The sequence below is a fragment of the Stegostoma tigrinum genome, chromosome 19 (genome assembly GCF_030684315.1).
Source record: "Stegostoma tigrinum isolate sSteTig4 chromosome 19, sSteTig4.hap1, whole genome shotgun sequence".
NCBI lineage: Eukaryota > Metazoa > Chordata > Chondrichthyes > Orectolobiformes > Stegostomatidae > Stegostoma > Stegostoma tigrinum.
In genome coordinates, this window is record NC_081372.1 from 9061047 (window position 1) to 9088014 (window position 26968).

At 44.2% G+C, this 26968-nt stretch overlaps 1 protein-coding gene across 1 annotated transcript; it reads left to right on the forward strand.

The window, feature by feature from the left end:
• The first annotated feature begins 122 nt into the window (after positions 1-122).
• On the forward strand, positions 123-26968 carry si:dkey-43k4.5 (potassium voltage-gated channel subfamily S member 2). Its single transcript, XM_048550292.1, has 3 exons — positions 123-692; positions 18666-19650; positions 25957-26968. Exons 2-3 carry the CDS (start codon positions 18685-18687, stop codon positions 26374-26376), a joined length of 1386 nt encoding a protein of 461 aa, XP_048406249.1. The 5' UTR covers positions 123-692; positions 18666-18684; the 3' UTR covers positions 26377-26968.

The following is a 26968-nucleotide window of genomic DNA, read 5'->3' on the forward strand; positions in this document are numbered from 1 at the left end:
CAACTTATAAGTTATTGTATACTCGTGTGTAAACGTGAGCAATAAAGATTAGAGCTGAATTTGAGGTTTCTATATTTTGATCCGGGCCTTTTGTTTTAGATATCTCTGATTGTGTGGTCCTGTGATCGCGATGACTTATGGGAAATTCCCAGATGTCCAACTCCTGGGAGTGAAGATTCCCAGTTCCCCAGCCACAAGTGAGATCCTACATTCAGCAGCTGCGGCAGCTGGAGCTGTGAGCAGGACCTGAGACTCAGGAATTACACACATACACAAGCCCAGCCTAGAGGCTGGAAATCCGGACTGGGAAGAGTCTAACCTCGGCAAGAAAATTCCTCAAACCAGGACTAAACATAACATAAAAGGGAAATCCTCAACCTGCTGACAGATAGGGGGAAATAAACAGAACAGAGATTTCCAGCGTGTGAAGACCAACATTCGCTGCTCCCTACGACCAACGAGAAACTTATTGCAATTGGATTGTTACAATGCAGCCGGGAGCGCGCGGGTCCGGTGTGGGATAAAGGAGACCAAACCAGGATTAAACATTCCTGAGGGACACAGGGAAGATTGCACGGTACCAGAAAGCCCAAGGGAGAGAAAGACCTTCACATTCTTTGCAAATGTTGAGCAGGATATTCAGCTAATTTGGAGATAAAGAAAGCGAGACTGATAATCAGCGTCTGTTAATGGTAAGGAAATATAAACTTTCCCCTTGCATTAGAATTGACAATGTCTTACACATTTTGACTTTGTTCATTTTTATATGCGTTGCTAGTGATTGCTAGTCACAAGGGGAAATTTTACCATCCTTTTATTGCTTAAAAAATAACTTTGTTTTCTTGGAAACGGTTTAATCTTAACTTTGCTTCCATTTCGTCGCCTTTCGTTTCCGAAACACTTTGTTTCCCCTATTGCAAACGGCGAGTGCGAGACTTTTCACTGTCTTTTGCCACCCACGCACCAAAACAGAACAAACGGAACAGGGTCGGAGGAGGATCTTGAAACAAACGGGAATGTGGGAAAGGTCGAGGGGAGAAAAAGAGAGAGTGGGTGGGCGAGGTAGTGCCAAAGTTAAGGGAGAATGCTCCCACGGTAAGGAGTTAGTAGGATTTATATAAACTGGGAGTGAGTGACTTGAGCGTGTCTCACTTAAACTCGGGTCCGAACTGACAGTTTCCATTGGCAGGCGTCCTTCGTTTCTATGAGAATTACACTGTGCTGTGACCTAGACTGGGGCGGGATCAGGGATGAGGGGAAGGGGTGGGGGGAGCTGAGTATTGAGATAATAGCATGTGGGTGTCAACATAAACTACTCCCCACCGCACTTACTCCCCTGTCCTACCCAACCTGCACAATTCCTACATTCTCTCCGTTTAATTTAGAAAGTTCACTGTTTGGCGGCCTCGATGGGTAGTAAGTGGAGAAAAAGAATTGGAAGTTTCTGAGCTGACAGGTTAGAGGTGTAAATTGGGGAAAGATTTCAGATTAGCTTTGACGTAAACTAATGGAGGACACCTCAGTCTCTATCTGCGCTGAGTCCAACAAAGTCAGCCAGGTGGACTTCACAGAATATGAGTTCCCTGACTGGGGCTGTTAATCTGGTCCAATCAAGGAGCCTTGACTGACAGATATAAGCAGGAATGTCAGAGGTTCTGGTCACTTTGGGACCTCATTTTGAAGAAGCTGGGTCAGTGCCAAGGACTCTCCAGGTGTAACTAAAGAGTGGTTTGGCATTAGCATACTGTGAAATTATTTCACTAACTTTGTGGGATCTCAGTCCCTGTCTTTGTGGGATCTCAATGCGGTGAAGATTGCTTCCAGACTGCGAGGACTACATTCTGCACTTCCAGGCACAGCTGAATTCATTCACCAGATCTGATTGAATAATCTGAGGGGAGAGGCCTCTCCTTGCACTCCTCTTCCCCTTTCTCTCTTGCCCCCTTTACTTTCTTCCTCTTCATTTCTCCCTCACCCTTTCCATCATTCCCCCACCCTTCCTCTCATGTTCTTTTCCCCACCCTCCTTCACCAACCATTTACCACATCTTTCCCTATCGCACTGCCCTCTGTCTCCCCCTCGTCCCTACCCCTCTTGTCCCACCTGTCCCTCTTCCCCCTCTCTTTCCTTTCTCCTTTCCTCCTCCATTCCTTTCCTGTCTTCCTCCTCCCTTTTAGCCTCCTCCCTTTCCCTTCTTCCTCCTTCCTTCATTCTCTCGTTCCCCACCTTCTCTTCCCCTCCCCTCTTTAGCCCCTTCTCCACTCTCCCCACTCTCCTTCCATCTCCTGTCCTCATTCCCCTTTCCACCTCTTACCCCCTTCAGTCAATCACTTGATGTTTTGAGTTTGACTTTGGCAAACTGGGAGGGGCTGGGTGGAGCATTGTGGGTGATTGTGAGGGAAGCAATAGGAACGGGAGACAGCAGCCAAAATAATGGCAATTGATTGAAGCTCCTTATTTTTCTGGCTACTACTGTTTGAATGTCGAGAATGGCTTCGGGCATTTATTTTGCTAAACAAAAACAACTGCGCCAAAGGGGTGAGCTAAGATTTACACAATTGAAAACAATGAATAAATAATTCAACCAACTAATCATATCAGCTCTGGTGCTAAATCAGTTCAGTCATGCTATTGTCCCAAAAATTTCTTCCCATCAATCCCATAAACAACATAATTGGCCACCAATAATTAACAGCAAAGTTCTATTGGTTGGAATTATGACAAGCTGCCATTTCTCATTTAAGCTTTTAAAGTGATATATAGGTAATGACTCAGTCCCTCTGATGGTTGTCAATAAAGAGTGAACCGCAGTGATTCTCCATGCTTCATGTTTGTGAATCCAGACTCTTTGCATGCTGTGGGTGAAAAAAAGCATCAGCTAGAATTACCGTTCATGATCAGGTCTTGCTGGATTCATGTCTGAACATTGGATGAGAACATAACAGATCCAACTGATGTCTCTACCATAGTCTGACCATTTGTGGCTATGTTTTGCTTACTTGATTCCAAAACAAGAAAACCATGAAATATCTTTCTGGCTCCAATGCCCTCTCCTGTGATTTTGCTTTAAACATTGAGTTGTTACAATCTGAATGCGCTGTGGAAGGTGGAGGCAGCCGATTCAATAGTTAACATTCAAAATGAATTGAGGTAACAGCAATGAAACGATAAAACTTACAGGGCTATGAGGAAAGAGCAGGGGGGCAAGGATTGCTCTTCTGAAGTCATTCACAGACATGATGGGCTGAATGGTCTCCTGTTGAGTATATTCATCTGATTTGCAGCAGTACAGCATAAACCTTCATTAATGCATGGCCCCATGGAGGAGAGAAAGCAAATAAAAGAAGTGTGGAGGGATTATGAGAAAAGACTGGCAGCTAACGTTAAAGGGAATCCCAAAATCTATTATGGTATAAATAATAAAATGGTTGTAAAAGGAAGAGTATGGCTGATTCATGACCAAAAAGGGAAACTGCGCTTGGAAGAGGGGGCATAGCTAAGGTACTAAATTAATAGTCATGCCGTCATATAGCACAGAAACAGACCTTTCAATCAACCTGTCCATGCCAAACATGATCCCAAACTAAACTAGTCTCACCTACTTCTGGTCCATACCCCTCCAAATCTTTCCTGTTGATGTACTTACCCAAATGTCTTTTAAACATTGCAATTGTGCCCACATCCACCACTTCCTCAGGAAGTTCATTCCACATGCACACCACCCTCTGTGTAAAAAAAAATTGTCCCTCATGTCTTTTTTAAATGTCTCTCCTCTCACCTTAAAAATGTATCCCCCAGTCTTGAAATTCCTCCATCCTAGGAAAAAGGATCTACCATTAATAGAGATAACAAGGTGTAGAGCTGGATGAACACAGCAGACCATGCAGCATTATAGGAGCAGGAAAGCTTTCATTTCGGGCCTAGACCCTTCATCAGAAATGGGGGAGAGAAAGGGGGTTCTGAAATAAATAGGGAGAGAGGGTAAGGCGGATCGAAGATGGATCGAGGAGAAGATAGGTGGAGAGGACACAGACAAGTCAGAGGGGTGGGGGTGGATCCAGTAAAGGTGGTTGTAGATGAGGAGGTAGGGAGGGGATAGGTCAGTCCAGAGAGGACGGACAGGTCAAGAGGGTGGGATGAGGTTAGTAGGTAGGAAATGGGGGGTGCAACTTGAGGTGGGAGGAGAGGATACATGAGAGGAAGAACAGGTTAGGGAGGTAGGGACGAGCTGAACTGGTTTTGGGATGCTATAGGGGGAGAGAAGATTTTGAAGTTTGTGAAATCCATATTGATACCACTGGGCTGCAGGCGTCCCAAGCAGAATATGAGTTGCTGTTCCTGCAACCTTTGGGTGGCATCATTATGGTACTGCAGGAGGCCCAGGATGGACATGTCGTCTGAGGACTGGGAGGGGGCGTTGAAATGGTTCACGACTGGGAGGTGCAGTTGTTTATTGCGAACCAAGCTTAGGTGTTCTGCAAAGCATCCCCAAGCCTCCGCTTGGTTTCCCCGATGTAGAGGAGGCCGCAACGGGTACAGCAGATGCAGAATACCACATTAGCAGATGTGCAGGTGAACATCTGCTTGAAGAAATCTTCAAAATCTCCCCTCCCCCTACTGCATCCCAAAACCAGCCCAACTCGTCCCTGCCTCTCCAACCTGTTCTTCCTCTTGCCTATTCCCTCCTCCCACCTCAAGCCGCACCCCATTTCCTACCTACTAACCTCATCCCGCCTCCTTGACCTGTCCGTCCTCCCTGGACTGACCTCCTCCCTACCTTCCCACCTACACTCACCTTTACTGGATCCATCCCCACCTCTTTGGCTTACCTGTCTCCTCTCCACCTACCCTCTCCTCTATCCATCTTCGATCCCCATTCCCCTCTTCCCATTTATTTCAGAACCCCCTTCCCCTCCCCCATTTCTGATGAACGGTCTAGGCCCAAACTGTCAGCTTTCCTGCTCCTGTGATGCTGCTTGGCCTGCTGTGTTCAACCAGCTCTACACCTTGTTATCTTGGATTCTCCAGCATCTGCAGTTCCTATTATCTCTCTACATCTACCATTAACCCTGTTTACAACCATTTCGATTTTATAAATTTCTATAAGAGTACCTCTGAGCCTCCTATGCTCCAGTGTTAAAAGTCCCAGCCTATCCAGCCTTTCTTTATAACTCAAACTATCCATTCCCAGCAACATTCTGCTAAATCTCTTCTGAATCCTCTTCAGTTTTATAATATTTACTTCTTTGCTAAATTTCTGCTTTGGTCACAGTGGAAGAGGAGGAAACTGAGACACTAGAAGGGTTATAGGTAACAAAGTGTGGAGCTGGATGAACACAGCAGGCCAAGCAGCATCTTAGGAGCACACAAGCTGACGTTTCAGGCCTAGGCCCTTCATCAGGGTCCACCCTCCACTCTCCTTTTCTAATAAAGGATCTAGGCCCGAAACGTCAGCTTTTGTGCTCCTAAGATACTGCTTGGCCTGTGATAATGGGAACTGCAGATGCTGGAGTATCCAAGATAATAAAGTGTGAAGCTGGATGAACACAGCAGGCCAAGCAGCATCTCAGGAGCAGAAAAGCTGATGTTTCGGGCCTAGACCCTTCATCAGAGAGGGGGATGGGGTGAGGGTTCCGGAATAAATAGGGAGAGAGGGGGATGCGGACCGAAGATGGAGAGAAAAGAAGATAGGTGGAGAGGAGAGTATAGGTGGGGAGGTAGGGAGGGGATAGGTCAGTCCAGGGAAGACGGACAGGTCAAGGAGGTGGGATGAGGTTAGTAGGAAGGAAATGGACGTGCAGCTTGGGGTGGGAGGAAGGGATGGGTGAGAGGAAGAACAGTTTAGGGAGGCAGAGACAGGCTGGGCTGGTTTTAGGATGCAGTGGGGGTAGGGGAAGAGCTGGGTTGGTTGTGTGGTGCAGTGGGGGGAGGGGACGAACTGGGCTGGCTTTGGGATGCGGTGGGGGAAGGGGAGATTTTGAAGCTGGTGAAGTCCACATTGATACCATTGGGCCCACACCTCCTCCCTCACCCCTATCCCAGGCCCCAAGATGACATTCCACATTAAGCAGAGGTTCACCTGCACATCTGCCAATGTGGTATACTGCATCCACTGTACCCGGTGTGGCTTCCTCTACATTGGGGAAACCAAGCGGAGGCTTGGGGACCGCTTTGCGGAACACCTCCGCTCGGTTCGCAATAAACAACTGCACCTCCTAGTCGCGAACCATTTCCACTCCCCCTCCCATTCTTTAGATGACATGTCCATCGTGGGCCTCCTACAGTGCCACAATGATGCCACCCGAAGGTTGCAGGAACAGCAACTCATATTCCGCTTGGGAACCCTGCAGCCCAATGTTATCAATACAAAAGGATGATGAGGAAAATATTGTTGATGTGTAGATGGATTTTCAGAAGGCATTTGATCTCATACCGCAGAACAGACTTGATAGTAAAGTTAGAGGACATCAATAAAAGGGGCAAAATCACCATGAGTATGACATTGCCTGAGTATTAGGAAACAAAATGTCATGGTTAATCAATGATCTTCAAGCTGGAGGAAGGTTCATACTGGAATTCCTCAGGGGTCAGTATTGCTTTCCGAATGTATATTAATGATGTAAGCCTAGGTGTACAGGACACAATGTCAACATTTAGGGATGACACAAAACTTGGAAATATTGTCAACTGTGAGGTGAGTAGCGTAGGACTTCAGAAGGGACATGGACAAGATGGTGGAGTGGGTGGATAGGATGATATTCAGTGCCAAGAAATGTGGGGTAATTCATTTTAGTTGTAAGAATATGGAGAGACAATCTGAAATAAAGGCTACAACTCCAAAGGATATGGAGGGAGAGAGGGATTTGATGCATATGGGCACAAGGGATGGAAAGCAACGTGGGAAGAGGTTATGATCAGAGATACTGGGAACTGCAGATGCTGGAGAATCCGAGATAACAAAGTGTGGAGCTGGATGAACACAGCAGGCCAAGCAGCATTTTCTGATGAGGGGTCTAGGCCCGAAACGTCAGCTTTTGTGCTCCTAAGATGCTGCTTGGCCTGCTGTGTTCATCCAGCTCCACACTTTGTTATCTGGGAAGAGATTATGCACTTTTTAAAGAAGAAATGGAGGCATAGACTTCTTTCTAAGTGGAGAAATCTGAAGCACAAAGGGATTTGAGAGCCCAAGTTCAGGATTCTCTTAAGCTTAACATTCAGGTTCAGTTAACAGCCAGGAAGGCAAATGCAATGTTAATGTTAATTTCAAGACAGCTGGAATACAAGAGCAGAGATGTTCTGCTGAGGTTGTGTAAGGCTCTGGTCAGACTGCATTGGAGATATTGTGAGTAGTTTTGGGTCCCATGTCCAAGGAAGGATATGCTGGCATAGGAGGGTGTCCAGAGGAGGTTTACAATCCTGGGGATAAAGTGCTTGTTGAATGAGGAGTGGGCGAAGAGTCTGGAGTTTAGAAGATGAGGCAGGGTCTGATTGAAACGTACAAAATACTAAGAAGCCTGGATAGAGTGGACATTGGAGAAGACGGTTCCACGAGTAGGAGAGACTAGAACCCAAGGGTACAGCCTCAGAATGAAGGGAGAATCCTCTCGAACTGAGATGAATAGAAATTTCTTCAGTTAGAGGTAGTGAATCTGTAAACCTCATTGTTACAGAAGGCTGTGGAGACTAAGTCATTGAGTGTATTTAAGTCAGAGATACATAGGTTCTTATTGATAAGGCGTTTGAAGATTACTGGGAGAAGACGGGAGAATGGGGTTGAGAAACATACCAGCCATGATTGAATGGTGGAGCAGAATTGATGGGCTGAATGGCCTAAATCTGCTCCTATATCTTGTGGTCTTATGGCCTGGGCAATTAATGCTGGCTCGGCAATGACCATGTCTCCTGAGTGAATCTAAAAATAGTCATTAAAGCCAATGGAACAAGTTGAGGGAGCAGTTAATAAATCATAGAATATCCTAGTTTTAACTAATAATGCATAGAGTACAACAGTAAAGGGATTATGCTGAAACTTTTAATAAGGCAACATATTCATATTCTGTTCAGCCTCAGCTGGAGTAGTGTGTAGTGCTCTGGGCATGACACCTGAAGAAGGTTATGAATTCATTGGACCGAAGTCAGAATGGGTTGATGAGAATTTTTTTTTAATTCATCCATGGGATGTGAGCATGGGTGTCACTGGTTAGCCAGCATTTCTTGCCCAAGGGGCAATTAAGGAACAATTATATTGCCGTGGGTCTGGATTCATATGGGGACCAACCAGGTAAGGTTATTTTCCCAAAGGGTATCAGTGAACCAGATGGTGTTTTCTGGCCAATCGTAATGGTTCCAAGGTCATCATTAGGCTCTGAATTCCAGATTTTGTGTTGACTTCTGCCTGGTGGGAATCGAACCAGATTTGGGGGTCCCTAGAGTGTTACCTGGGTCTCTGGATTAATGCTCTAGTGATAAAATCACTAGACCATTGCCACCCCTTGCAATGGAGCTATGGCAGGGATGAGTTATGAAGTAAGATTGGAGAGTTTTCCTGGAGAAGAGAAGGCTGAGGGGTGATCCGATGGGGGTATACCAAATCATGAGGTACATCAGCAAAGTAGATCTTGAAAAAATGTTCCTACTCATGAAAAATAGGTAGCATGATAGGGCATAGATTTAAGGTAATTGATAAAAGATTTTGCAAAAGTAACACAAGGAATAACATTTTCATAGGGCAAGCGGCTGTGTTTAAGAAGTATTGCCAAAGAGTTATGATTGAGGTAGGTGCAATCAAGACTTTAAGAAAAGAGTTAGACAGTTACTTGAAAAACAAGAAAGTGCAGGATCATGGGGTGAAAACAGGAAAATGGCACCATGTAGAATCATAAAATTCCTATATTGTGGAAGCAGGCCATTCAGCCCATCACGTCCACACCAACCTGAGCATCCCGCTCACACCACCCTGTACCCCATCCCTGTAACCCTGCATTTCCCATGGCTAATCCACTAAAAGAGACACTTATTTGGAGACCCAGTGTAGACATGATGGGCCAAATGGCCTCCTTCTGTTTTGTAATACTTCTGTGCTTCTGTGATTTATAACAAGTCACAATATTGTAGCCTACAAATGAAGTAAAACACTGATATTGGCATTCAATAAGCTTTGAAGCAACCTAATTGATTTAACCAATTGTTATGGGCTAACTGGGAAGATGTTGCTTCCAATGGTAGGGTGGCGACTAAACAGAGGATGTAAATTTAAAATAATTGGCAAGAGGAGAGATGGAGAGAAGTTATTAACACAGTAAGTTGTTGTGATTTGGAAAGCACTGCCAAAAAGATGGTAAAAGCAGATTCAACAGTAACTTTCTAAAGGAAATTGGATAAATTCTTGAACAGGAATAATGTTGTTTGATTAAGAATAAGTGATATCAATTGCTGGCTGCTTCATGGAACCAGTGCAGCTGTGATCAGTCAAATTGACCTCCTTTTGAGTTGCATAATTTTCCGTATGTACCTTCAATTTGGTAATGTCTTACGAGGTGAGGTCTTGCCAGGTATCTCAATAAGACTGAAAGGCCATCATGAATGTTAGTGCCTATGTTTTGTTTGATCAGAAACAGACAATAATGCGAGCTGTTGCAATATTGTGAATTAGGAAAGGTCATCTGTTGGACTGTTGGCAAATGGATGATTGCTAATGGAATAACACAGAACAGAAGGAAGCCATTCAGCCCATCATACCTGTGTCATCTCTTTGACAAAACCATCCAAAAGTCCCATATCCCTGTGCTTTCCTCCTATACCGCAAATGTTAGCTCCTCGTGCCCAGATAGAGTCATAGATTCGTACAGCATGGAAATGGACTCTTCAGTCCAACCAGTCCACACCGAACACATTCTGAAACTAAACCAGATACCTACTTTGTTTTGAAAGTTAACTATTGAATCTGAAGCCTGCACTTTTTCAAGCAGCATGTTCCAGATCATAACCACTGTGTTAGAAAAAAAAGCTGTTTCCCTAAGTTGTCTCTGCTTCTTTTTCCAATCAGCCTAAATCTGCATCCTCATGTGGCTGAGATTCTGACAACTGAAGCACTCGCTCCTTGTTTACTCTTAGCAAAACCCTCCATGATTTTGAACATCTCAATCCTCCTAATCGTAATGCTCTAAGGATATCTTGTCTGTAATCAGAACCAAGGGGGTAAGAGGAATAAAGTATCTTCATTAAGTTATTTTCAGAGCAGTTCCAGTTGCCGCGCTAAAATGCATTAAATAACCTTCGTATTCTGTAATTATCTTCTGTTATTGTGCATAGATTAATGGGGATGATAACAAAGCTCAGAGGTTTAGAATTATTAGGAAGGATTTCTCGGGAAAAGAGATGACTAATTGGTACATGGAAACAGACCCTTCGGTCCACCTCATCCATGCTGACCAGATATCCTGACCTGATCTAGTCCCATTTGCCAGCATTTGGTGCATATGTCTCTAAACCCTTCCTAGTCATGTAACTACCCAAATGCCTTTTAAATGTTGTAATTGTACCAGCCTCCTCCACTTCCTCTGACAGCTCATTCCATAATGCACTATCTTCTGTGAAAAAGTTGCTCCTGAGGTCCCTTTTATATCTTTCTCCTCTGGCCTTACACCTGTGCCCTCTAGTTTGAGACTCTCTTACCCTCATGATTTTATAAACCTCTATACGGTCACTGCTCAGCCTCCGACGCTCCAGGGAAAATAGCCCTAGCCTGTTAATCGTGAAAGGCTTTGATGGACTTGAAATGTCATAACATTCAAGCTGTGGGTCAAATGTTGGAAAGCAGGATGGATGTAGATTTAAGGCTAGAGTAGCTTTTAGCTGTTGCAGACTCAGTGGGCGAAAGGGCCTCTTCTGTACTGTATGCTTTTGTAATTCTATGAGTGGATGTAGAGAAACAGTTTTCACTTTTTGGGCTGAAAACAGAAGGTTATAAAAGAAGGTTAGTCACTAACTGATCCAAGGAGGAATTCTGGAAAAATGTCTTTGCACAGAAAGTGGTGAAAATGCCACATTAAATGGTTGAGGTGAAAATTTGTACAGGAAAGCTCAATTTGTACATAAGGGAGTCAGGAACATAAGGAGCTGAAGGGCAAGAAATAGATGGGTTGAATGGCCTGTTTTGTTATGGTCAATTTGTTTAAAATTCTATGTAATCCAAAGTAACCTCTCTGTGCTCAGGTGGGGGTGAAGTATAGGGTGGGGGAAAGGGGCCCATATTCCTGTTCCCTGCTCACTGACGCACCTATGTTAGCATTGTAGCTTTAGCACTGGTCTGAACCTCTTTGACGGGCAGAACACATTCAGGCCTGAATGCCTACTGACATACATTCCACTTGAAGTGGTTTCCTGGATCTGCTGTTTTGTATTGCCCGAGCAAGTGACAAGAAACATGAACTGACATCCCTCTTGTTGACCATCCTTTTGTGCCAATTGCAAAGGTGCTACCTACAATAATAAAAATAGTCTTGTATTTATTTGTATTGGATAATTCTCCCTAGACCAGAGAAAGCTCAACTTATGGAAATGTTCAAAAATTATGAATGCTGAAAAAAGAGTCAATAAGGAGAGTGCGCTTCCAGAGCAGGAGGATCAGTGACCAGCAGACACAGAGTTAAGGTGATTGCCAAGAGAAGTAGAAGCAATAAGAGGAACTGTTTTGCACACTTATTTTAATTCATGCATGGAATAAGGGCTTCACTGTTTGGGCCAACATTTATTGCCAATCCCTAATTGTTCAGGGGGCTGTCAAGAGTCAACCAAATTGCTGTGGGTCAGGAGTCACATGTGGGCCAGACCAGGTGAGGATGGCAGATTTCCTTCGCTAAAGAACATTAGTGAACCAGATGGGGTTTTCCCCTGACAATCGGCAATGGTTTTGTAGTCACCATTTGAGTCTTATTTCCAGATCGTCATTGAATTCAGATTCCAACATCTGCCATGGTAGGACTTGAACCCAGGTTCCATTACTTGGGTCTTTGGATTAATGGACCAGCACGAATACCACTAGGACATTGCCTCAGTTGCAGTGACCAGCACACATTGCCTGAAAGTGTAGTCAAAGTACATTTTTTAGTAGCTTTAACTCAATGGGTAAATGTGCACATTCTTCACGGACTAACTTTTCATGTTATCAAGCAAGAATGTGGACAAACTGGGCATTTCTTTTCAGGAACCAGTATGGGCATAATGAGCTGAATGTCCATCTTCTAATCTGTCCCACTGTTAAGAAAAGCATATTTCACAAACTCGGGAGCACCTTACAGCCAATGAAGTAGATCAGAATCTTTGATAACGCAGTGTGAAGCTAGAGGAACACAGCAGGCCGGGCAGCATGAGAGGAGCAGGAAAGCTGACATTTCGGGTCAGGACCCTTCTTCAGAAATGGGGGAGGGAGAAGGGGGCTCTGAAATAAGTAGAGAGAGGACGGTTGGGGCTGGGGAAGGTAAGTGGGATGGTGATAGGTGAGCGCAGGTAGGCAGTGGTGAGGATTGGTCAATGAGGTGGGAGGAGCTATATCTGAGATCAGAATCTTTTGTAGTTTTATTGCCCTTATAATGTGGGAAGTTTAGCAGCCAATCTACTCTCAGGAAGATCTCTTAATAGGAAGTGAGATGGTGACCAAATTTATCAGCACAAATTTGGCAGAGAGATAAATATTGTCCTAGGCACCAGACAGGAACATCCCCATCCCTTCCTATAAACTTGGAGAACCTTTGTACCGACCTGATGCAGCCTCAGCTTTACTTTTCATTCAGGAGGCAACAGCTCTTTCAATCCCATTGTATTTTCTGTAAGTGAATCATAGAATCCGTACAGTGTGGAAGCAGGCCATTTGGCCCATTGAGTCCATAACAAACCTCCAATAAATATCCCAAAGATAATATCCCTCCAGATGCTGGAGAATCCAAGATAACAAAGTGTGAGCTGGATGAATCTTAGATGCTGCTTGGCCTGCTGTGTTCATGCAGCTCCACACTTCGTTATCTCCAATAAATATCCCACCCAGTTTCACCACCTCCTATCACTGTAACCCTGCATTTCTGATGGCTAATCCACCTAGTCTACAAGCCCTAGTCACAATGGGAAATTTAGCATGGCCGATCCACCTAACCTGCACATCTCTGAACTGTGGGAGGAAACCAGAGCACCCAGAGGAAACTCACACAGACACGGGGAGAATGTGCAAACTCCGCACAGACAGTCACCCGAGGCCGGAATCAAACCCAGGTCTCTGGTCCTGTGAGGCAGCAGTGCTAACCACTGAGCCACTGTGCAGAGCAGCCTTGATATCACACTCAAGTCTGTGGATGAGACTTGAATCCATAACCTCCCTGGCCCAGAAGCAAAAGAGCTAACAATGAAACCACAAGCCACAGTTTAAGTGATTGAGAAATGCAGGCTGCGTCTCATCAATTTGATTTCAATCTCATGTGGGAAGCAACTCATCTCTTTGTAACACATTCCCCCCGACAACGTGGACCATCGAAGCTCAATTTGTAATCTTAATTTTCACCCCATGTCCAATTTCCCAAAACTGTTGACTGCAGCACGTAAATATATCCGGTTGCGGATTTGGGTTTTAATGGATGGAGTAGAGTGATTGAAACAAAGCAGATCAGCTCTGATTTTATCAAATGGTCGAATAGGCTTTAGGGGCCAAATGGGCCAAAGGGTCTTTTTCTATGTTGTAGATCTCTATGGCTCTATGATTTTTGCCCTTCAGTGCAGTCACATGCCAGAAGAAGGTTATAAAATATAAATCCCATTTTCCAACGATGCCATCAGTGAGTAATATTTTCTTTTAAGAGAAAGCCTTGTGCATTCTTGCAACACATATTTTTTCTAAATTGAAATCCCTGGGGTAGGTGGGGTTCTGCAGGGAAGCCTGTCTTAAGCATGCTGAAGTATTGGCTCTGGAAATGGTGAGTTAGGAGCAGGTAGAGCGGGAGTTTCTCCCCAGGATTCCACACCTTGCACTTCTTCATAAAACACAACTGCAGCGCAATACTATGGTGGGATGTCAGGATATTTAAATTGTGTTTTTGTGTTGTTTGCATTTAAAATAAAGAGCAGAAGGTAAATACTTCAGCATAAAAGGAGGAGTGTTTTGAGTCAGGTTAATTCGGTGCAATAATTGTTTCATCCAGATCATTGATAGTTGAATTAAAACAATACATTAGTGCTGAGTTCAAACATACTGCATCCCTTGAGCTTCTAGGAAACATGTACTCTACCGTCCTTATGAACTGGCCACCACGGTGATAGACTGGCTTAGTTCACTAAGTGACTAAGTCACTGAACAGCAGTGCTGAGGGCGTGAGGCACTGTTAGAAACATTAACACATTAACAGAATTGAAAGTTGCTGGTGGGTTAGAAACTAAGACAGACAGCCTTTTTGTGTGGAGAGAGTTTATTGATTTCTTCAGCCTCACAGCTTTCAATTCACCAACACAGCATCACAGCATATGTTCAAAGGCAATTAGCATCATGGTGTGGAGGTAACGGTGTTGGACTGGGGTGGACCAGATCTGGAATTACACATCATCAGATTATATGTGAAATCACAAGCTTTCGGAGCAGTGCTCCTTATCTGACAAAGGGAGCGGTGCTCTGAAAGCTCGTGTGATTTCAAATGAACCTGTTGGACTATAACCTGGTTTGGTGTGAGTCCTGACAATTAATACCCACCACCTACTTCTCTTAGCTAATGTCTGTCTCTCAGCTCTCCATTACAACATTGCTGTTAGTGGAACCTTGATCTTCACAAAATGGCTGCCATGCTTCCTACATTACAATAAGGGCCATGCTTTACATTATGCTTTAATTGGCTGTGAAGTGTTTTGGAATGCTCTGTGATCATGGAAGGTGCTTTGTAAATGCAAATCTTTACTTTACTTACAGAAAGTGTGCAGAGTGTAAGTCTTCTGTTGAATCAGAGTGTAAAGACATCCCTAATCCCTGAAAAACCCACAATCTTGCTCAGCAGTAAGCATGCAGTTCAATTTTATTGCATATAAAGTTTTTTCCTTGATCTGCAGTCCTCTGGCCTGTGTCTCCCCTGCGTTATTTTTTATTGCTGGGGTCACCATATTCGGGAAATCTGATTTCAAAGGGTCTCCCAGTTGTTCTCTTCCAGCAGCTAAGAAACTGTTCCACCATGCTTCATCCCCACCCGACAAAAGTCAAAAATTCATCAGGAAACAGACAGTAGGGATTCACTCAGGTTCTCAAGCCTTTAGTTTCTGAAGATTGGCATTAATGTTATCTCCGATTAATATGAACACACAAATTAAGTGTAGAAGAAGGCTACTAGGCCCCTCGAACCTATCCACCAAGCAGTAAGATCATGAGTGACCTGACTGCTCCACATTCTCTACTGTACTGCTACCCCAAGGTCCTGATAACTTTGCACTCTCCCTTGCTAATCAAAAGAGAAAGTTAAAGTCACTAATAAAATATATCACTGTTCTTTCACTGTCGCTGGGTCAAAGCCTGGAACTCCATCCCTAACAGCACTGTGCATCCACCTACACAGAATTCATTGCAGCAGTTCAAGAAGGCAGAACATCACCATATATTAATGACTCGGAAGAAGGAAGCGAACGCACTGCAGCCAAATTTGCAGACAACACAAAAATAGGTGGAAAGGCAAGTTGTGAGAGGGATGCAAACAGTTTACAGAGAGATGTCGATCAATAAAGTAGTGGGGAAAAGTGCTGGTGTTTGGTGTTTCAGATGAGAAAATGTGAAGTTGTTCATTTTGGAAGGGAGAACAAAAGAACAGAATATTATTTAAAAGGAGAAAACTGCAGAAAGCTGCAACACAAAGGGACTTGGAGATACTTGTGCATGTATAGAAAGCCAGCACACACAGGCAGCTGCTAATCAGGAATGCAAATTGAATGTTGGCCCTTATTTCAAGGAATTTGGGGTATAACAGTAGGCAATTCTCACTGGAGCTGTACAAGGTGCTCGTGAGACCACAGTATTGTGAGCAGTTTTGGTTCCCTTACTTTAAGAAAAGATCTTTTGTTGGAGGCAGTTCAGAGAAAGCTCACTAGTATGATCACTGGTGTGGACGGATTATCTTATATGCAAAGGTTAAACAGTGTTGGACTCTGCTCACTGGAGTTTAGAAGAATGAGAGGTGATCTCATTGAAACATATAGGATTCTTAAGGGGGCTGACAGGGTAAATGCTGAGAAGATGTTTACCCTCATAGGAGAGCCTGGAACCATAGGGCATCATCTCAGACTAAAGATGTGCCAATTTAAGACAGAGGTGAGGAGGAATTTCTTCTCTCAGGGGTTTGAGAGTCTTTGGAACGCCTTAACACTGAGAGTTGTAGGGGCTGTTGTGTAGATTTAAGGCTGAGATAGATAGATTCTCGTTCAATATAAGAATCAAGGGTTACGGGGAAAGGGCAGGAAAGCGAGCACGAGAATGTTGGATCAGCCATGGTCCTAATGACTGGCAGAGCATACTTGAGGAGCTGAACAGCCTACTCCTGTTTGCATTTCTTATGGGTCTTACTACCTTCTCAGAAGGGCAACGAGTGCATTGCCCACACCCCATGAGTGAAGAACAATCCCACTGGACGCACTCTCATTAAAATGAGTGTAACTGGGAGCCACCACACCTCAGGCAAAGGGTGAAGTTGAGAAGGCAGAGCCTTCATGGTGACTTCAACCAAAAGGGGAATTGGGCCCACATTGTTGGCGTCCCTCTACATCACAAACCAGCCATCCAGCCAACGGAGCTAACGATGCCCAAAAGAAGGATTTATGAGCTAACTCGACCCCCATCTGTCAAATCTTTTGAGGAAAGATTTTGCTCCTGCCTCTCAAAGATAGACTGAAAATAAATGTCTCTTCACATTTCTCATTCACACCCTTTTTCATTCATCCCTCTGTTTTCTAACGTTTGAACGCGCGAGGTGCTATCAACCAGCAGAGCACTGATTGGGAAGTTGCAAAAGTGAGGTAAATCATTTCTACATTGCATACCAAACAATAATGTTTCACCTCAGCAACAATTCAGTATGTTAGCATTATTAGTACTTGTCCACTAAAATCTCAGGTATTGCAGATCCTTTCCACGGATTATTCTCTGGTGTGGACACAGGTAAGTTGCTTCCAATTGTGCAGGGAGACCAGAATCAGGTCATTTGGCCCATCAAGTCCACGCCAACCACCACCACAATGAGCATCCCACCCAGACTCAGACCCCCTATCCTATCACCTTGCATTCGCCATGGCTAACCCAGCTGGCCTGCAAGTCCCTGGACATTATGGGGCAATTTAGTACGGCCGATCCACCCTAACCTGTACCTCTTTAGACGTTGGGGGGGAAACCCAACAGAAATGGGGAGAGTGTGCAAACTCCACACAGACAGTCACCTGAGGGCAGGATCAAACCCCGGTCCCTGGTGCCATTTGGCAGCAGTGCCACTCACTGAGTCACTGTACCACCTAACTAGGGGCTATAAATACAAAACAGTCAGTAATTAACCTATTAGGGAATTCAAGGATAACAAAGTGTGGAGCTGGATGAACACACCAGGCCAAGCTGCATCTTAGGAGCTTTTGTGCTCCTGAGATGCTACTTGGCCTGCTGTGATCATCCAGCTCCACACTTTGTTATCTTGATTCTCCAGCATCTGCAGTTCCCATTATCTCTGAAGGGAATTCAAGGAAACTTCTATACTCAGAGTGTTGTGAGAATGTGGAACTCACGATTATAGGGTGTGGACTAGATGAGTAGCATTCATGTGTTTAAGAAGCAATAGATAACATAGAACTGAAGAGGTACATTGATACATTTTCTGGGGATAGTAGGAACTACAGATGCCTGGTCTGCTGTGTTCATCCAGCTCCACACCTTTTTATCTCTCGATACATGTTCTGTTAGTTTTGAATGAATATCATTCAAGTGTCAAGCGATGAGATGCTGCTCAACATTAGTAGGAAATTGAAAAGAAAAGCACCCTCAGCCCCTGTTCAGATTTCCCCAGCCTGGTTTTGACACTTTAAAAAAAGACAACAAATCTGTTCAGATGTTTTATGACAAAGGTCTAGAGCAAGTAGGATTTGAACTCAGGCTGAATGGCCCAGGAATGACTGTCCACACTTCAGCAACTTCCACTGGTTCTGTTAAACAGGTGCAGCTATGAAGTATTTCCTTGGAACAATTAAACTTTTTAATTATTCATTTGTGGGAAGTGGCCGTCACTGGCTGGCCAGCATTCATTGCCTGTCCGTAAACTGATGCACTTTAATTGCAAGCTTTAATATAAAAGCCAATCTACTTTGCAATGTACATCATGAATCAACAGATAAATACTAATGCTGTGTGATGTAAAGGCATGGGAAGAAGATTATACAGAGGTTCAAGAAGGCAGCTCACCACCACCTTCCTAAGGGCAACCAGAGATAGGCAATAAATGCTGGTCCAGCAGATATGCCCACACCCCACAAATGAATAGTAGGAATACCAGTAGGAATTCACGGGGCCAAAAGGCCTCATTCTGTGCTGTTAATTCTGAGCCATTATATGGCCTTTCCAAACCACTGTACTGTTTAAAATAACACAGTATCTTTTTATCCCCCTCATTCCCATTGCAATACAGATCCGCCCAAGTGGTTACCATGGTTAATGAGACATTCTGCTCCTGGGATCCTAAGTTTGAGGATCAGGCAATTAATGTGAACGTTGGAGGCCTAAAGAGAAAACTCAGATCCAGCACCCTCTCCCGATTCCCCAACACCAGACTTGGGCAGCTGTTGACCTGTGACTCAGAAGAGTCCATTCTCCGGATATGTGATGATTACGATGTGTCGAAGAAGGAATTCTATTTTGACAGACACCCTGGGCTTTTCCCATATGTGTTGAACTTTTACCAGACCGGGAAGCTGCACATGATGGATGAGCTTTGCGTTTTCTCCTTTTCGCAGGAGATTGAATACTGGGGCATCAATGAATTCTTCCTCGATTCCTGCTGCAGGTACCGCTACCACGAGCGCAAAACCGAGAGCAGGCGCAGAAACTGGGACGACGACAGTGATGTGAGCAGTATCGAGACCTCTCCGGATGAGATCTTGGACTTCAACCGAGACTTGCTATTATTCCGTGGCTTGAAGTATGGGAACTGCAGGAAGCAGCTCTGGCTGACCCTGGAGAACCCAGGCTACTCTATCCCAAGTAGACTTTTTAGCTTCCTCTCCATCAGTGTGGTTCTGGGCTCCATTGCCACCATGTGCATTCACAGCATGCCCGAGTATCAGATTCTAGACCAATACAACAACGAGATGGATGATCCCAGGTTACAGATTGTGGAGCAGTTCTGCATTGCCTGGTTCACCATGGAGGTCTGTTCCCGCCTGCTCCTGAGCCCCAACATTAAGAAATTTTGTTGCCACCCACTCAATATTATCGACATAATTTCCATCTTACCGTTTTACTTCACCCTGCTGGTTCACCTGATCTTCGGACATACGACAGATCTGGAAAATCTGGGGAAGGTGGTCCAAGTCCTGAGGTTGATGAGGATCTTTAGGGTGCTCAAGCTAGCACGCCACTCGACAGGACTCCGATCTCTGGGAGCAACCTTAAAGGTTAGATTGGAGCTCTCCTCGTCATTAACAAAACAAAGCACTGCAGGTGCTAGAAATCTCAAACAGAAACAGCTGGAGAATCTCAACAGGTCTGGCAGCATCTGTGGCGGGAGAAGCAGAGTTAATGTTTCAAGCCCAGGACCCGAAGACTCTGTTTCATAGAGAAAGTGACCATTCAGCTCTCGCAAAGAGCAGCCTACCCAGAGCCCCACCCTATATTTATCAAGGCCATTCCACCTGACCTGCACATCTTTGGACTGTGGGAGGAAACCAGAGCACACAGACGAAACCCACGTAGACACAGGGGGAATGTGCAAACTCCACACAGACAGCCACCCAAGGGTGGACTCAAACCTGGGTCCCTGATGCACAAGGCAGCAGTGCTAACCACTGAGCCACCGCCTATCCCTATTATGCACTCCACAGATGCTTCCAGACTTGCTGTGTTTCTCCAGCAATTTATTTTTCTGTTTCCTAATTGTTTGACATTTTAAAATAATTTTCACTGCTGACTGCAAAGTTGGTTTTCCTTGTTGAATTCTCCCCTCTGGTCAATTATGTTCAGGGCAGATTTTGGTGTAGTGGTAACATTACTGGGCTAGTAATCCCGAATCCCAGGGGAATGTCCTGAGGACTCGATTTGAATCCCACCATGGCAGATAGTGAAGTTTGAATTCCAGAAAAGTCTGGAATAAAAAGCTAATCTAATGCTGTTGATTGTTGTAAGAACCCAACTTGTTCACTTGGACCTTAGCAAAGGAAATCTGCCATCCTTACATGTGACTCCAGACCCACAGGAATGTGGTTGATTTAACATTTTTTTCCTTCATATGCAGAATTTTGGGGGTGGGGTGGTAGTGGCGTAGGCAGGCATTTACTGGCCATCCCTAATTGCCCAGAGGTCAGTTAAGAGTCAACTACATTGTTGTGGGTCTGGCATCAATGTGGGCCATACTATATAAGGAAAAGCATCTGGATGGGTATATGAATAGGAAGGGATTAGAGGGATACTGGCCAACTGCTGGAAAATGGGACTAGATTTATTTAGGATATCTGGTTAGCAATGGGCAAGTTGGACTGAAGGGTTTGTTTCCATGACATACTGCCTCCAGGCAATTAGGGATGGACCATAAATGCTGCCTTAGCCAAAGATTCACACATGAATGAATTCAAAAAAATACACATCTCCCATCCCATAGAATCTGTACAGTCTAGAAACAGGCCCTTCAGCCCAACAAGTTCACACTGACCCTTAGAGAATCCCACCTAGACCCATTCCCCTCTAACCCACACATCACTACAGGCAATTTAGCACGGCCAAACCACCTGGCCTGAACATCTTTGGATTGTGGGAGGAAACAAGAGCACCCGGAGGGGATCCATACAGACCAGGGGAGAATATGCAAACTACACAGAGACTGTTGCCCAAGGGTGGGATTGAACCCAGGCTCCTGGTGCTGTGAGGCAGCAGTGCTAACCTCTGAGCCACCAGCTGCCCTATATTTCTGCTCTATTATCTCTGCTTGTTTGTATGGAGACTGTTTTATTGAACCATGTAACACCATCAAGAAATGATGGGAATCCAAATAACATTCATCAAACTCTTTTCTTCAGTGATCCCAACTCGAGGGTTGAAAATTGTTGCAACCCCTGAGTGAGAATAGGGGCCTGTAGAGGAGGGGGTAATCTGTGAGAGAATGGGATTAGTTAGAGTCAGTGCTGAGCTATCAGAGTTCAGTCAGATCTCCATGAAGCCCATTGCTGCCTCAGAACTCGCAACAGCAAAATAGCAGCTTTCAACCCCTCTTTGGAAAGCCCTGATGTAAACATAGATATACTCAGGATAAAGACATCACGTTAGAAATCACAAAGTTATTAATTTGTGTATTTTCCATTTGAAGATATTTGCATTAGTATCATCAACCCAATTTAACTTTGTTACTGTGGCTAAAGGCATTCTAGCAAAATAGCACCAATTACATTGAGCTTGTAAGACTCCTCACTGCAGGATAATGAGAATGAATTTCAGAAACTTAATTGAGGATTGATGCATACAATCCTGATTAATATACTCAGGAGTCCATTACTTGCTGGAATATAACCAAACAGATAAAGTTGTTTGGAGAGAAAATGCTTGACAACAGTCATTATCGATAATATTAAAGTTTTACATTTTAAATGCTACTCCACCTTTTCTGAAACTCCATGCTTAAATGTCTCCAATCAGATTTCTGCCCTACTCACTTTAACACGATAGCTTTTATCAAAGTCACTGATGACTGTGACAAAGGTAAACTTGTCCTCCTCCTGTCATTGAAACATAAAATGCGAGCAAGTCTAGGCCATTCAGCTCTTTGAGCCTGCTCCACCACTCAGTATGATCATAGCTGATACAGTCATAAAGTCAGAGATAATGGGAACTGTAAAAGCTGGAGAATCCGAGATAACAAGGTCTGGAGCTGGATGAACACAGCAGGCCAAGCTGTATCAGAGGAGCAGGGCGGCCGACGTTTTAGGCCTAGACCCTTCTTCAGAAAAGCCTTTTCTGATGAAGGGTCTAGGCCCAAAATGTCAGCTTTTGTGCTCCTAAGATGCTGCTTGGCCTGCTGTGTTCATCCAGCTCCACACTTTGTTATCTCACAGTCATAAAGTCATACAGCACGGAAACAGACCCTTCGGTCCGACTAATTCATGCCAGCCATAATCCCAAACTAAACTAGTCCCACCCGGCTGCATTTGGCCCATATCCATCCAAACCCTTCTCATTCATGTACTTACCCAAATGTCTTTTAAACAATGTAACTGTACCTGCACCCACCACTTTCTCTGGAAACTCATTCCAGACAAGAGCCGCTCCCTGTGTAAAACAATTGCCCCCATATCTTTTTTTTAAGTCTTTCTCCTCTCACCTTGAAAATATTTCCCCTAATCTTGAAATCCCCTGCCATTCATCTCATCTATACCCTTCATTATTTTATAAGCCTCTATTAGGGTACCTCTCAACCTCTTACACTCCAGTGAAAAAAATTCCCAGCCCTATCCAATCTGTCTGTATAACTTAAAATCTCCATTCCTGGCAACATCCTGGTGAATCTCTTCTGAACTTCTCCAGCTTAATAATATCCATCCAACTTAGTACTCTGTTCCCACTTTCTCCTCATATTCTTTGATCCCTTTAGCCCTCAGTGTTATAAATAACTCCCTCCTGAAAACATTCAATGTTTTGGCATCAGCTGCTTTCTGTGGCAGCAAATTGCACAGGCTCATCACTCTCAAGGTGAAAATATTTCTCCTGATGTCAGTCCTACGTGGCCGATCTCATATCTCGTATTAGTTAATTAATAACTTAGAGTAGGCAAAAGCAGGTCATTTTTGGGTTGGCAAGGTGTGACGAGCAGGGAGCCATAGGGATCAAAGCTGCGACATCAACCATTTACAATTTATAACAATGACTTGGATGATGAGACCAAATCTGCGGTTCTAAATTTGCTGATGACACAAAGATAGTTAGGAAAGCAAATTGTGAAGAGGTTATGAGGAGGCTACTAAACGTCAGCTTTTGTGCTCCTAAGATGCCGCTTGGCCTGCTGTGTTCATCCAGCTCCATACCTTGTTATCTCGGATTCTCCTGCATTTGCAGTTCCCATTATATCTGATACAAAGAGACATTGTGAGTTTAAGTGAATGGGAAAATAAAATGGTGGCTGGAGTACCATGTAGAAAAATGCTAACCTTTGGCAAGAAGAATGGAAAAGCAGTGTATTACTTAAACCGAAAGATATTGCAGAATTCTGAAAGCAGTGGGATTTGAGATTCCTGCTGTGTGAATTAAGAAAGGCAAGCAGATAGGTACAGCTAGTGACTAGGAAGGCAAACTGAATGTTGGCATTCATTACAAGGAGAAAAGAAGACAATTGTAGGGAATTACAGTTGTATAGGGCTTTAGTGAAACCACACCTGGAGCATTCTGTATAATTTTAGTCTCTATACTTAACTAAGGACATAATTACATTACAAGCAGTTCAGGGAAGATGCATTGACTGATTCCTGGGGTGAACGGGTTATCTTATGAGGAATGGTTGGACAAGCCGGTCCTTTATCTGCTGGAGTTTTATGTGTTATTTAAACATATAAAACATTGAGGGGAACTTAACAGAATGAATGCTGAGAGGACATTCCTCTTGTGCGAGAGACCAGAACTGTGGGGCACAGTTTAAAATCAAGAGATTTCACATTTCACATGGAGATAGGGAGAAATATTTTGCATTCATTTAAAAAAAAATACAATATTGGTTTAACGGCAGGAGACAGAGTGTGGTGGTATAGGGTTGTTTGTCAGACTGGAGGCCCGTGACCCACTGAGTTCCACAGGGTTCGGTGTTGCCTCCACTTTTGTTTATTATTTATGTAAATAATTTGGTTGAAAATATAGGATCAATGATTAATAAGTTGGTGGATGATAACAAAATTTGTGGTATAAAGGACATGAAGAAGGTTTCCAAGATTACAAAGAAATCTTGATCAATGGGCTGAGGAGTGGGAGACCATATTTAATTTGAATACATGTGAGGAATTGCATTTTGGCAAAACAAACAAAAGCAGACTTAAATGTTTAAAAGTAGGGCATTGAGCAGTGTTGTAGAACAAAAAGACCTAGGGGTTCAAATGCATAATTCTTTGAAGTTTGCATCACCTATGGACAGGGTGGTGAAGGAGGCATTTAGCACATTTGCTTTCATTGCATTTCATTTGAGTAAAGGAGTTAGGAGTATAGTGTTGAGGTTGTAAGGACTTTGGTGAGGCCTCTTCTGGAATATAGTGTCCAGTTCTGGTCATCCGATTATAGGAAGGATATTATTAAGCTGCAGAGGTTCAGAAGAGATTTACCAGGATACTGCCGGAAATGGAGGATCTACGTTATAAGGAGAGGCTGGATAGGCTGGGACTTTTCTCACTGGAGCAGAAGGGGTGACGTTATAGAGGTTCATAAAATCATGAAGAGTATAGACGAGTTGAACGGCAGGTGTCTTTTCCCTAGGCTGGGGGATTTCAGGACTGGGGGGAATATTTTCAAGATGAGAGGAAAAAGATTCAAAAAAGACTCGAAGGGAAATGTTTTTAAACAGAGAGTGGTTCGTGTGTGGAATGAACTTCCAGAGAAAGTGGTGGATGTAGATACAGTAACAACATGTAAAAGACAATTGGGTAAGTACATGAATAGGAAAGGTTGGGAGGGATATAGACCATATACAGGCCGGTGGGACTAGTTTAGTTTGGGAACATGGTCGGTGTGGATGAGCTGGGCTGAAGGGTCTGTTTCCATGCTCTACGACTCTATGACTCCACCATTAGTCTGTGGACTTTGCTTCATTGGAGTGTGGTGGAGGCACCATCATTGTTATTGGCAGAAGTTGATAGATTCTTGACTAACAAGGGTGTCAAAACTTATAGGTAGCCGTCAGGAAAGTAGTGTTGAGACTACAGTAAGATTAGCCATAATCTTACAAAATATAAATCTGAGGGGCCGAATGGCCCACTGCTGTTCCCCTCAGGAGTGCAGCAATACATTGTGTAATGATATACACCAAGTGATACATAATGAGACACCACTGGGCTTGTGCAGTCACACAGGACAATCTGCAGATGCAAGTAACATCATGTACTGTCACCAAGTAGCTATGTACAGTATACCACATCACTCATTACAATCGCTTCCAAATCCCATACTGGATTATCAGCCTGGATTTATGACTGGTCTGATGATGAACTTTGCCCTACACACCCCTCTTTGCAAGTCAGAACTTTTCTAAAAGCATTAACAACCGCTTGCATTCATGTAGCGCCTTCAAGACAGTAAACCATTGCAAGGCCCTTCACAGGAGTGTTATCAAAGTATGACATGAATCCAGGCCAGGAGGCACTGAGAAGGGCTAGCCCGAGATGTAGGTTCTAAAGGAGGAGAGAGAAGCGAATATCCAGAAATTTTAGAGTGGGAGTGCACTCAGATACTAAGGAGGCTTGGTGCTGAAGGCATGGCTGCCAATGCTGGAGCAATTAAACTCAGGGATTACCAGAAGTAGAGGAACAGAGAGATCTTGAAGGGTTCTATAAGGTGACAGAGGTAGGGGTAGAAGAGGTGCTGGAGGCATTTGAACACAAAGATGAGAATTTAAAAGCTGTATTTAAACCTTGTATGTAACATCCTTCATACCACCTTACCCTAGCCCCACACCCAACAGCAGGCAGGATTTCTAGCTTGTTATGATGATTCTATGGTACTGATTGTTCATTGTTTCTCCTTTAAAGCACAGCTACCGAGAGGTAGGGATCCTCCTGCTGTACCTGGGCGTAGGAGTCTGTGTCTTCTCTGGGATGGCATATACAGCTGAAAAGGACGAGGATGTTGGACTGGACACTATTCCAGCCTGCTGGTGGTGGGGTACAGTTAGTATGACTACAGTGGGCTACGGGGATGTGGTGCCCATCACCGTGGCGGGCAAGCTGGCTGCCTCAGGCTGTATCCTCGGGGGCATCTTAGTGGTGGCACTGCCCATCACCATCATCTTCAACAAATTCTCCCACTTCTACCGACAGCAGAAGGCGCTAGAGGAGGCAGTGAGGAGCAGCCGCCTGAAGGGAAATGAGTCGGAGGACGATGGAGGGGGAGAGGGGAATCTGTCGGAGGTGGAGGGGGATCAGGATCGGGCACACAAGCAGGGATCATGAGATTCCGACAGACTGGAGAATGAAACACCAACTACAAAGTAAGACTGTCCAAAGGACAGGGTAAAAGTTTTATAGAATCTATATTAGATTGCAGGGCTTTACTAAGGAGGATTCTGAATGAATAAGGACTGTTGTCAAAAAAGAAATTCTTATAACTATTATATACACGCTCGCCTCAACAACAGCCCTCAAACTATCCAGAGGAAACTGTATATGTGACACCAAGTCAGCGACACTCTAGAGGGCCTAGTGCAATAAATGAAACAACCATCTGATTCTTGCTGTTCGGCATTACCTTGGGTCAACCCGACGCCAAGATGCTAAACCCTTACCCTGAACACAGTCACAATATCAAATGTAGCGGTGAGATATTTATTGTCCATGACCAACTGCACGTTGCAACATATAAACTGCAGCCCCTCCACAATAGTTTTCAACAGGGCGGTCTGAGTGAGTAGTCACGAGGCTATCTGGAAATCCTCATTTCAATTACTTGGATTCGGAGCTGACTGATCCTACACAATTTGTGTCATCTTGAATTTTCAGTGATTAACTGCTGGGGACTGAGCTCATGGTCATTTGATTCAAGTGA

Coding starts and splice junctions, on each gene's coding strand:
- si:dkey-43k4.5 (XM_048550292.1), top strand. CDS start 18,685: ATGGTTAATGAGACATTCTGCTCCTGGGATCCTAAGTTTGAGGATCAG. Junction 19,651..25,956: donor CTCTGGGAGCAACCTTAAAG/GTTAGATTGGAG, acceptor TCTCCTTTAAAG/CACAGCTACCGAGAGGTAGG.